The sequence below is a fragment of the Petaurus breviceps genome, unplaced genomic scaffold, assembly GCF_028583685.1.
Source record: "Petaurus breviceps papuanus isolate PSGF00001 unplaced genomic scaffold, PetGlider_PUasm1.0 140, whole genome shotgun sequence".
Classification (NCBI taxonomy): domain Eukaryota; kingdom Metazoa; phylum Chordata; class Mammalia; order Diprotodontia; family Petauridae; genus Petaurus; species Petaurus breviceps.
The window spans coordinates 53,650,463-53,663,239 of NW_027185698.1; the positions used below are offsets into that span (position 1 = coordinate 53,650,463).

Genomic DNA, 12,777 nt, shown 5'->3' on the forward strand with positions numbered 1-12,777 from the left:
TCTGTATGCACCGTCCCCCCCCCCCCATGAAACGCACGCCGCGCTCCAAGCTGCATCCAATCAGAGCTGCAGCAGTGAGCGCGTCATCCTGTTCTTCCCCAGTGATTTGCTTATTGAATAAAGGTACATTTTTTTGTTCACATTTACCTGTTTATTAAAATTGCTGTCAATGTTCATTAAAATAAGCCCTCCCCTGAAAATAAGCCCTCTGGTGTTTTTCTGTCCAAAAAATTTAATAAGACAGTGTCTTATTATCGGGGAAACACGGTATACTCACATGTGTTTGTGTGTGTGTGTGTGTGTGTGTGTGTATATATATATATATATACATATATATATATATATCAGATATACCTGAAAGTCCAACACTAGCAATGCATTTATAGTGTGAGGCAATGTCTTTTATTATCATTCCCGAAGCCCTAGGCTGTGGTGATACATCTACCTGAATGCACATGGCTGTATGACCTTGGTTAAATTATAATCTCTATAGACCTCAGTTTCCCCATCTATATAATGTCAGGAATGCTAGATAATCTCCATGGATCTTCTCAGCTCCATTTATGGTTTCTATAGTCATCTCCTCCCCCCCCCAAAAAAAAAAACCTTGACATGCATGAGTTTCAGGCAGCACTAGGATTCATGATTCATGTTTCCCTTGGGGCCACCCTATACAGATGGGTCAAGAACCCAGAAAGGAGAGGACTTGTCCAATGTAGACACTCACGGCAAAGGCGGGGAGAGCGCCAGTCAATGGCAATCCCATGCTGGCAGCACTGGTGGGCATAGGCAGATAAGCTTGTGCACAGGCATTCACAGTCTCCCCCTCGGCTACAGCCACATGTGTCTGTCAAGCAATTGGAATAAAACCAGGTGACATCCACCTGAGGGACACAAAAAAGGACCAAAGTAGAAGCCATTAAGTTGGATTCTCCAGAACAGCAACCAAGAGCAGCAGGATGGAAGGGGTGAATAAGTGGGAGAGCCCTGCCACTCCCTCGAGTCCATTCATATCCTTCAAGCTGGCTGACCACAAGGGGGCAGACGCAGGGACCATCTGGAGGAAAGAACCAGACCACTCTGAGATTCCAAAAAAGGAGATGTCCGGGACTTGGCAGCCAAGAACCTGGTCCTCAGAGAAAATTAATCCAGAAAATCCATCCCTCTTCCCTGATAAATTCTCTATTGGTTCCAAAGTTCAGAGACTGGCATTAGAAGACAGGGGAGGGGGTGGCCAGGTAGCACAGCGAGTAAGAGCACCGGCTCCAGTGTTGAGAAGACCTGGAGATCAAATCCCGGGCTCAGACACTTAGCACCCACCCAGAAACACCTGGCCGTGTAACCTTGAGCAAGTTACTTAACCCCAAATGCTTGGGGGTGGCCAGGTGGCTCAGCGAGTAAGAGCACCGGCTCCAGTGTTGGGATGACCTGGATCAAAAATCTGGGCTCAGATACTCAGCACCACACCCAGAAATAACTGGCCCTGTAACCTTGAGCAAGTTACTTAACCCCGATTGCTTAAAAAAAAAAAAAAAGACAGGGGAGTATGATAGGCTGCTCACAGAAGGCTAAGGAATGACCTAATATTGACCCTCAAGGCCATGAAGCATAATCACCAGGTGGGGTAATCAATCATTTTAAATAGAATTAAAAGACAGATTTACACTGGAGTGTGCAGATTATTGGATAGTTATTAGAGCTTTCTAATAGAGAAAGGAAACAGATATGGTATGGATTGAGTGTCTTTGAAGCGACACAAGGGTCACATATTTAGAGTATCTGGAGGGGATGAGATGTGTCCATCCTCCAGGAAGTGCCTGAGGCCAGTACCTTGGACCTCTAGTCTTTACTCACCACAGGGTGGCAGGTTTCAAACACTTCACTCAGCAGAATGCTGCATTCCTTCTTAGCAAATGGCTCCCGAAGGGGGTTTAAGCTACATGGATCCCGAGGATCAGAGCTGTCTGGGCACTAAGAGCAAGAAGGTAAGATCAGTGACCTGCCCCCCACCCCCACCCCATTCTCCAACCAGTCAGAGACTTCAGGGGAAGCGATGACAGAAAACATTGATTTTAACACAAGTCACCAGCCCCTGGATTAAACATGACTCTTTCTGCTGAAATACTCTAAGCTACTAACAAGCTTCTAATGGCATGGCTTATATCCAGCCTTGGATTTGATCAATAAGTTTCAATGATATGGTTGGTTGGTCATTGTCCTTCATTCTCAAAGAGAACTAAAATGACATCGCTTTGTTAGAATCAAGGTACGGTGTGTCTGACTGTGGCTGATCAGACCAACATGAGCTCAGAAGACACTAACACAGGTCAGGCACAAATAGTCCACATGAACATTTGAAGCAGAGATATCTCTAAATTTGCACATCTCATGTTTCTTTTGAATTACTGCAACTCTATTTCACTCAAAGACCAAAGCACCTTCTTTGATATGAGCACACCATGCTAGGCGGTCCTTTGCCAGTGTCTTCCATGTCACTCAATCCATTCCAACGATGAAGCCAGACAGAAAGTCTCAAAGATCACTCTGACCAAAGGGCTAGTCCTTCATTACTATTTCACCAAACTAGTAGATGAGGGAGATATGAGATGTGCATTTGGGCAGGTGGGCAGAGTACCTAAGGGAGCAGCACTGACCTGAGCACCTACATAATCAGACCACTGCCTTGAATCAGGACAATGACCAAGGAGGGGGCATTTCCAGGTGAGAGTTCCTAGTTGACTTTCAAATATAGGGATATGAACTGGACCTATGATGCACTCAGAGAAATCTCAGATGAAGAAATACCCTCTCCCAATACACATAGAACCAAAAAATTCTCTGCTGCCTATGGTACTGAGAGATTGAATGGTTTGCCTAGGGCCACCCTGCTAGTCAGAGGCAAGACTTAAAACGCATGATATTCCTAACTCTCAGGATAATGTGCTATCCAATATGCAACACTGCCTCTTATTAGCTTTCAAACCAAATCCCAGCTAACTAAGACTTTTTCAGTCCAGGGATATTCATCTTCAACAAATATTTATTAAGTATCTATGTAAGTATCTAAGTAAGTCACAGAACTTTCCCCTCATGGAGTTCACAGTCTAGGAGAGAGATAAGACATTATTGATTATACAGGGGATTCAGAAAGTCTTTAGTGCATATTTTAAACTAAAAATACTAAGATTAAAGGTTGCCCTAAGACTTTTAGGACACCCTAAATGAAAAGTCCATTAGAAACCATATTAATAATAGCTAGCATTTATATAATGTTTTACCTATGTTATTTCATTTGTAAAGTGTTTTATTTGTATTATTTCATCCTCACAATTGTCCTATAAGGTAGGTGCTAGTATTATCCCCATTTTACAGATGAGAAAACTGAGACACAGATAAAATGGGTTACCCAGAGTTACACAGCTAGTAAGTGCCTGAGGCAGAATTTGAACTCAGGTCTTCCTGACTCTAAATTCTTCATTCTATACATTGCTCCAACTAGCTGCCTAATAAAACAAAGCATTTTTTGAAATCTGAGAGAGAAGGTTGGTTAGGAAGTCTTCATTCAGGAAAGTGGTGCTGAAAGTATTGGCTGACTGATTCATATTTCTTGTTATGTACCTTGTATTCGAGTGTAAGTAAAAGTCTTTTTGAATTATTATTATGGCACATGCCTTTCCTATGTAGTCACTCATTGACTCTCTTGGGCTCATGAGCAGTGGTTGAATAGATAGTGACTTTGAGCTGGTCTTAGGAACCTGAATGTGCTCTTAGGATGAAAGGTTGTAGAGGACTGAGAAATATCACAGGTTCTGTCTAGAGAAAGAGCAAGCTCATAGGGTATTTACCTCTACTGCAGCCCAGCTGCTACCAAACTCCTGGGGATTTGTTAGCTCCAAGTTCTCTGGGGTACTCATCTCATTGACTGTTTTCAAATCAAAGTTCCCACAGAGTCCAGCCAGCATCCCCTGAAGAAAAAGCAGAGATCACACACCACTGACTAGTCCAGCCATCCTTCATAGGCACAAGGGTCAGTCAAAAACCCATCCTCCATTCTTGTGACCTCTGATATATTTTCAAATATTTGGTAACTCAGAATAAAAGAAATTAGACCTGTATGATCATGCAATAATCCCAAAATTCACCAGCAACCTGGGTCAAGGGCAGGGTATAAGAGGAGTAAAGAATGGGAGGTAGAGATTATAGAAAGATTGGGAAAGATAAAAATGTACAGAGACTCTACAACTCTAAAATGTTAGAACCAAAAAGGACTCTAGAGATTATCTAATTCAATTCCATTTTATAGATGAAAAAAACTGAGGCCCCAAGAAAGGAAATTACTCAAGTCTTCAATGAGTTAGTGGCAAGACTGAAATTGGAACTCAGGTGTCAACTCTCAGTTAAAAGTCAAAATGGTTTCTAAGTATGAAATCGAAAATTGATGCCTCACTTTATCTTGTATTAGCTTAATAAGGCTCAGTCCATTTATTATGTATTAATGATCAATCCACTATATATTGATTGGTACCTTCATTATGTGAGCTTGAGCTCCCTTAAACCTGCTACTAAAATCTGTGAACTGTGACTTCAGGGGTAGATGAGTCAACCTGGTCATAGGAAGTTTGCCCATCATAAGACTTTCCAAAGGATGTTAGTCAACTCTGTGTTTTTCCTGTTTCCATGGCTATGGAAATTCCCCCGAGTCAGGTCAAATGTAAACCCACCTTTCATCTCTCTGTGTCAGACCAATCACAGTCCCAGCCTAGTTTGCATCACTAGACTATTTGTGTACTGCTTCCCTCTTAACTGTATAAAGGAGTACTCTGACTGTCGCGTGCAACCTTGGCTACTGAGGAATCTTGGATCCCTTTTATTTGCAACTGATAGCCTTGCAAATAAATTGATCCTGCTTAGAACTTTGTGCCTCAATTTCTCTTTATCACATATTTTTATCCCAACATAAGGTCTCTTCTAGCCCTAATATTTTATATGGAAGGGGAGGTAAAGAAGGGGTAGACTCTAAGGAGGGAATATGAAAGAAATTCAGGGATTTGGAATAGGAATTAAGAGAAGTAGGCAAGGATGGGGTAGAGGAAAGAAGGGCAGACCATTTTCATCAAGTTCCAAGGTCCAGATGATCAGCTAAAGAAGGAAAGCTTGATTTCTGAGTGAGTGAGAAAATCAAGGGCAGAGATTTTTCATTTCTGTCTTTCTATCTCCAGTGCCTAGCAGATTGCCTTAAAATTAATAAATGCTTATTGAATTTAATTGAATTGAGTTCTATTAACTTCTTGTTGGACTGGAGATCCAAGATCACAGGTCACCAACTCCATGGTTCTGCCTACCTGCCACTGAGGCCCCATCTGCACATGCACCGTGGTCCGTTGGTCCCACAGGAGGGTGATATGCTCATGAGGAAAATGCACCAGGATGAAAAATCCCACTCGCCACATGTGTATCTCCTGGTTTTCATCCAGGAAGCTCACAGGACTCTGAAACATTCAATCAATCAGTACCATGGGTAGACTTTATTGCACTTTTTAACCCACTCCTGTGTGACTGAGAGACAAAACTTGTTGCTTAGAGACCAGATATATTTAATGCTTAATTCAGGATGTCCAGGCTATGCTGATCCCAGAAATCTTCCAGGGGAGCAGAGATTACTACAAGAAATGTAAGGAGTTTTCTCCCATTATATCCGAAGCATCTTATGTGTCTTATCTGGAAACTACTTCCATGCTGACCAGCTGTTGTTTCCTTGTTCCTTTGTTTGAACTCTATGTACTGTATAATTCATAGATGTTTGGGGGAGTGGTCCTTCACTTTTTTGGCACCCCCTCTGCTGGGTGACTTAATAAACTTCTTCCTAAAACTTTTTTTTTTTTACTTCTGATTTGATGTCAGGCCAATAACACGGTGGCAGAAGTGAAGATGGCTGACAAAAGAAGCCCAAAAACTCACCTCGACAATGGGCACTGATATGTCTCCATGATCTCGGGATCAAGGGGAACAAGCTACCCCTGTTCTTGGCTTTCCAATCTTACAGACAACTTAACAAACTTCATTCTAAAGCTTTTTTTCAGTTCAGAGTTTATGCTCAACTGATAGTACCTAAGAATATTTCTTAGTTCCCCAGGGCTAGTAAGGTACTCTTCCCTACCCCATCCCCATATCCAAGTCAGGCTTCTGGCAGCTACTAGCCTCTGGCTACACTTTTGTCTCCTTAACTAAAACCTCCTCTCTTCTGTTAGGACCTTGGTCATCTCATCATTTACACAGCCCTCACCTCCACCTGTCAGCCCTTATCCCTAGTCAGGACCCTAGCCTTGTGGTTTGAATGTCCTAGTCAGGCCTCCAGTTTGCCCTCTCCCTGGTCCTTAGTCTAACTTTCACTCCCTACCTGTGCCACCAGCACTGGACAAGACCAATAAGATAAAAAGTGAAGAAGGCCAATGACTGCTGCCATAATAAGGTGGAGTCAGATAAAGCTGAAGACCCAGGCTTCTCTCTTCCCTCCCACCGTTACCCCAATTCTGACCACAGACAAAGTCAAGCAGGGTAACAGGCTCTAAAGCTGCCTTTAACATGCCCCTGGTAGGTTTCACTACCCATTAGCAAGACCTTTCACCATGTTCTGGGCAACTATAAGACCAGTGAGGTCCCAGATCCAACCATAAGACCAATGAGGTCCCAGATCACCCAGGGTGGATTTCATTCCCCAAACCACAAAGCAGATATGATCAGGGGATCAGACAGGTAGTGGAAAGCACAGTTTCATTTCTATTAAAGGACTATATCTTTTGGAGCCTTGGAGTCAGGACCTACTTGGTAGTCTGGGCAAAGAGGTCCACAACAGGCAGAGGTCCCTGCACTTTTTCTGTTCACCCTACCTCTCTCACTCCTTTCCTTCTAAGGCTCTGACCTCCATTTTGTAACCTGACCTTGACTCACAGAAGGTCAAAGATCATGGGAGCATAGATTTGAGCAGAAAGGGATATTATTGGCCACAATATCTGACATCCTCATTTCACAGATTATGAAACTGAAGTTAATTGACTTGCTCAAGGTCATAAAGCTAATAAAGATCTGAGGCCGGTTTTCAACCCAGGTATTCCTGACACTAAGCCCAGGATCTTATCTACTACACTATGCAGCCTTTCAAATGTTACACAAAGGAAACCTTCCTAGCTTGCCCTTCTCCTTTAAGAGAAGTAACAGAGAACTAGAAAGAGGAAGTGACTCCATTAAGACTGCATAGGAACAGAATTCAGGTCTCCTGACTCATCTCCCCAATCTACTGCTCCACACCTCAATCCTCATGCATGGGGTCTGCTGACTCCTGGGCTGCTGAGCTGACCTGCCATTTGGACCTTGACTTCCACTCTCCCAACCTCAGTTTGATCTGCCTCTGATTAATTTCAATTCAGTGCAGAAGAGACAAGTCCAAGTATTCCCCAGATGACACCTGGTCTGTGTGTTTCCCTGTCCCTCCACCATAGCACCACCAAGGCTTAATCTTACAGGAGTGCCTGTCTCATCATCGAAGATGAGAAGAGAGTTCCCAACGTTGATGGAAATAAATTTCCTGCAGATGATTCCAGTGTTGTAGCAGTTTACATTTTCCATAATGATGGAGAAGCTGAAATTTGATGTACTCTAAGAGAGAAATGAAAAAAAAACATTCCAACAGAAGCACAGAGGGCACACTGATGGTTCAAGTTAGCCCTGAGCTCAGCCAGTTTTTTGACTCTACCTCACCAGTCTACACTTCTTCCCTTCCTCCTAGAAAGACCCCTCCCTCCCTCCCACTATCACACTGTCACAGTTTCCCTGGTCGATTCACCCCTGCTAAGGTGCTCACTGCTAAGTTATCAGGGAACTCCTGAATTAAGACCTTCTCTCTCCCCAAATATCCATGTGACCCTTCCAATGTACACCTGTGTTCCGACAGGGGACAGCTTAAGACACAAAACTATAATGGCAAAAGAACAAGCAGTGATGTTGATACTTTGGGACAAAGGAGACACCTTAAGTTATCACACAGGTAGTCATCCATTCTGCTTACACACAGAAATGTCCCTGACTCCAGGCACTTGAAATTCATCCCCACTCCTTTGGGCACCATTCCCCATGTTCTGACCTGGGCTCGGGCAGACCAGATGCCAGTCAATGCCAGAATCCTTCACTCTGCCTTTAGACTTCCCAAGTGAGTCACAAAAGAGGTCAGTGGGGCAAAAGCTCCAGAGGTGCTCACCTTCACCAGGTGCACTTTACAGGTCCCCACAAAATCAAACGGCAGCCCATCAAAAGTCCGATAGTGTCGGTCACCATAAGCAGTACAGGTGGCAGGGCAGGGGTGGAAAGTACACTGAAAGGAGCCACGTTGGCACACGCTGGAAGGAAAAGTAGGCTAGTCGGCAGCACAGTTCAATTATACCTACACTGTGCCTATCCTTCTGATTGACTAATTCTCGTGCCATCTTTTCCACTCATCTGTCTTGTTCCCTCTTACAAATATGGCCCCATCATACACACACACACACACACACACACACACACACACACCATCTCCTCTCTCTCTGTCTCTCTATCTCTCCCCCCCACCATAAGGATGACAAAAAGTGAGCACTTGTTGGCCACTTAGTTTAATGAAGGTGGATTAATTATGCAAAGCAGGCTGGTTAATGGAAGGAGGAGAAGGGGCTGTTCTATGGTTCACAGACACACCAGGCACACACATCAGCTCTTTGTTCAATGTGGTTTTCTCTGAAACCTGGTCACATGGTGGGGGGTCCTTCTGTGGAGGGAGGAGGGGAGGCAAGGCAGGAGACCTAGGAGACACCTATTTGGCTTGCATTATTATGTTTATTGTCATGTGCCTTGTTTCTCTTTGCACCACCCCTGCCACAATGACTAGGCATTCACTGGACATAGAAAATACTTAATAGTGAACTGAATCTCAGGCAGGTTGGGGTTCCACTTGCCTGACCCAGCCAAGCCCAGACTCTTTCCAAAGACAACAGGATCTCCCAGCCCCTCTCTGTGGGGCTTGTGCCTTTGATCTGACTTCCCAGAACAAGAGAAAAGGAAATAGACTCAGTCCCACAGGTCTGGTTGAGAGTGGGAAGGGAAGGGGACAGAGGGAAGGAGGTGGTGTGAGAACATCAGGTCTGCTGTTGCTGCTGTCAGTGGCCAAGCAAGAGCCAGACCTCTGTCCAGAGTCCTGGGGGGGGGGGGGCAGAACTGCTGAAGGCAGCTGAAGAGCATGAGTTTGTTTTACCTGCCCCCCAAGTAGAGATGGAGTGGGGGTGACTGAGCAGCTGGCCAGAGCATCCGCCAGGGTCAAGATGGATGGAGAAGGTGGAAACTGAGGACCTGACAAGAGGCAGAGGGAGGCAGTCAATACTGCAGCAGGGAGATGCTGAGAGTGAGCATGGCTGGGATTCCTATGGGGATTAGGCAGTGGGGTGAGGCAGCTAGCAACAGCTCAGCAGCTGTGAAGGGGCCTGAAACCCTCAGAGTTTGAGGGACCCATTCTAGAGAAGGCCTGAGGAAGGCAATGACAACAACAGCTGCCTTTGGGTCTAGTGCCATTGCAAAGGGAAAGGAGAAGTTACTGTTTCTGCCCCTCCAGACAAGGGAGGAGGCTTACAACAAATCCAGGGCACAGACCACATAGAGCTGGCCATGGGCCTGAAATAAAGAAGGGGTGCTATAGGCATTTAAAGGTTTTGCTCATAGATTTAAAATTGAAAGTGACCTTAAAGATCAAGCAATCCAGGCTTCCTACTTTACAGATAATGAAACCAAGGGGGAGGAAGAAGGGAGAGAGGGAGAGAAAGGGGAAGGGACAAAGGGAGAAGGAGAGAGAGTGAGAGAGAGAGAGAATTTGAAGCTTTCACAGGAGGACTTCACAGGTTTCTCAAGGATGCCAAATTATGAGCTAGGCAGTTATCAGGCATCTTTTTAAAATCCTGGTAGTGAATGGTGGGGAAGGCCAACTACTCTGAATCCAATGGACTAATGAACTGACTACTTGCCTTCTCAAGGTTGCTCATTCACCTACAGAGGCTCCCAACCTTGATCACAGAGCAGGGCCATTCAATCAGCCACTTCAGGCCTCATACTTTGGTATCCAAGTTACACACACACACACACACACACACACACACACACACACACACACACACACACAAATGCAGATATACAGACACATAAATATGTGCATATGGAAGGGAAAAGGAAGATCTGCCAAGCAGCCCAGAGAGCCCCCCGGCAAAGTGCACACACCCTAAGGGGTGCGCTGTCAGAAGAGTGACTGCTGTCAGCTTACCAGGTATGGCAGGAAGAATTGACCATATCCCCAGGGAAGTATTCCTTCCCCTTCCAGGAACATGGGCACTCATCTGGCACAAAGCATTCATCCCCATGTTTCACCAACCTGCAAATACACATGCAGACAGAGACTTAGACATCAGGTGACACATCTCCTAAGAGGTGGAGCAGGGACACCCTTCTCCCACTCCAAATGGTCCTCATATAATCTGTGTCCACATCCCAGCTGGTTCTTGGTATGTTTACTGCAGGTCTTTGGCCACAGCCCTCCAAAATCTCCACCATCTGGACTTCCTAATTCCCAGTAGTCACTGGTGACTACCTAGCTGAGTAAACTGTACCCCCAGCCCCAAAACAGTCACAAGCCCAGCTTCTGGCTGCTGCCAAGGTATGCCCCTGGCCCTGGAACACCCATGGTATCAGTGCTTTGCTATGCCAATGCTCTCTCTCCCTCAACACACACTATCCACTCTGATCAGCAATGTAATTCACTTCAAACTTACTGGGTTCCTACTTCTAGACAGTAGGGTTTATGTTAGCATCTGATAAATACAAAGGATTTATAATGAACTATACTGTGAGTTAGTTTTCAAAATTTATGCACAATACTCTTAGGAGCATTCTGTAAGACAGGTGGAACAAGTATTATTCTTCACATTTTACAGGTAAGTAAACTGAGGCTTAGAAGTGTCACATGATTGCCTGAGATCACACAGCATATTTCCAAAAGCTTTCTGACTCCAACCTCTTCTTTCCACACCTCTACCATGGTACCTCTTTCAAAGACTTGAGTTCTTCCTTCAGGAAGCCACCTCATCAGGTCACTTTCCACCCTACCAGAGCCCCTCTCCAGTAAGCCAGAGTGACCATATTCTTTACTCAGTGAGGGTATGATTATACCCGAGCACAGCCAGTCAGACCTCTGATTCTTACAGTGCTCTTGGGAAATGATGTAAGTGCAGCTCAAGTCAGGTGAAAGTTAATGGTGCTGGGTCAGAGTTCTTGAGCCTCTTTTGTACAAGTTGCTAGTGACCTGGTCATTAGGAGCAGCCTATGTCACCAAAGGAGGTAGAGGAGAAATAATTATTAGTAACCAATGATTTGGAGAGATCCAATGGTCCCCCCCCCCTTTTTCTATAGTCCTCATTTTAAAGTTCAGTCTCTTAAAGGACACTACTGATAATGAGATTGAATTAATTCTCATTCTTGGTGAGACTCCACACAAACTTCTACTCAGGTTTGGATGGGGACAAATTCTTTGAATAGGTTGCCCAAGACGGGTAATTTAGAAGTAAGCGACATAATCAAAGTTCACTAGAATATGTCCAACCCTCATTGTAATATTCATATTCTCACTAACTGTTAACCAATCAGAATTGGCTGCTACCCTGGGGAACACTCCTCTTCCAAGGGTATATAAGCTGTGAATCCACCACCATAATGGTCTTGGGCATTCAAGAGTGCCACTGACCTTTTATTAAAATTTTATTAACAAAATGACTAATTGCCCAGAAATTATGTCTCTCAAACTTTTTAAATGCCACAAAGCTTAAGAAATGCCAGTGAATAAATGGAAGACTTCTTGAATGCCATCATTGTTACTAGAAAGGGCAAATCAACTCCCCAGCTGTTCCACTAACCCTCTCTGTGACTTCCCAAATCAAAACACCCCCTCTCAAGTGACCATTCTAGTATGGATGCTGCTTCCTCCTCTTAGAATATAAGCTTTCTCAAGGCTGAAACTGTCTTGGTTTTACATTTCTAGAATAAAATAGGACTCAAATGTTTTTTCTTTTATTCTTTCTTTCACTCATTCTCCTAGACCTAGGCATCACCTGCCTGAGATGGGGTAATCACACATTCTTTTTTTTTCTTTTTTGGAGGGCAATTGGGGTAAGTAACTTGCCCAAGGTTACACAGCTAGTTTTTGTGTGTGTGTGTGGGGGGGGTGTTAAGTGTCTGAGGCCGGAACCGAACTCAGGTCCTCCTGACTCCAGGGTCGGCGCTTTACTCACTGTGCCACCTAGCCACCCTGGTAATCACACATTCTAATCCTGTACTGGACTCTCCACCAGTCTGACCACTATGTTTGTCTAGATGAGTACTTAGACACATTGGATGAATGTGAATATGTGCCTGTGTGTACAATGCACTCAACTACATGTATGCTTTGGGATAGGCAGCTGCAAATACAGCCACAGCCCACTACTATGGGCCCATGACAAACACACATAGATTAGGCATCAGGTCATCTGTATCTGGGAGCCTAGGGATGGCAGGGGCATGCCAGAACCTACACCATGCCTTTGAATTTCCATGTTTCTGCCCAGTTCTCAGGCAGAGAGGGTCTCTGTTCCAATCCTTGCACGTGCTCAATCCCAACCCTCCTTCCTCAGGTCCTTTCTTTTTTTTTTTTTTTTTGCCTTTTTGGAGGGCAATTGGGGT

The 12,777-nt window shown here is 44.6% G+C and overlaps 1 protein-coding gene across 1 annotated transcript in view; it reads right to left on the minus strand.

The window, feature by feature from the left end:
• The window catches only part of OTOG (otogelin), a 100,937-nt gene that overhangs the window by 46,277 nt on the left and 41,883 nt on the right, over positions 1–12,777 (minus strand). The window contains exons 23-29 of the mRNA XM_069073475.1: positions 10,331–10,438; positions 8,252–8,390; positions 7,519–7,653; positions 5,343–5,489; positions 3,846–3,965; positions 1,855–1,971; positions 728–884 (exon numbers count right to left, since the gene is read on the minus strand). Of these exons, the coding sequence (XP_068929576.1) occupies positions 728–884; positions 1,855–1,971; positions 3,846–3,965; positions 5,343–5,489; positions 7,519–7,653; positions 8,252–8,390; positions 10,331–10,438 (923 nt within the window). The remainder of the gene's footprint in view (positions 1–727; positions 885–1,854; positions 1,972–3,845; positions 3,966–5,342; positions 5,490–7,518; positions 7,654–8,251; positions 8,391–10,330; positions 10,439–12,777) is intronic.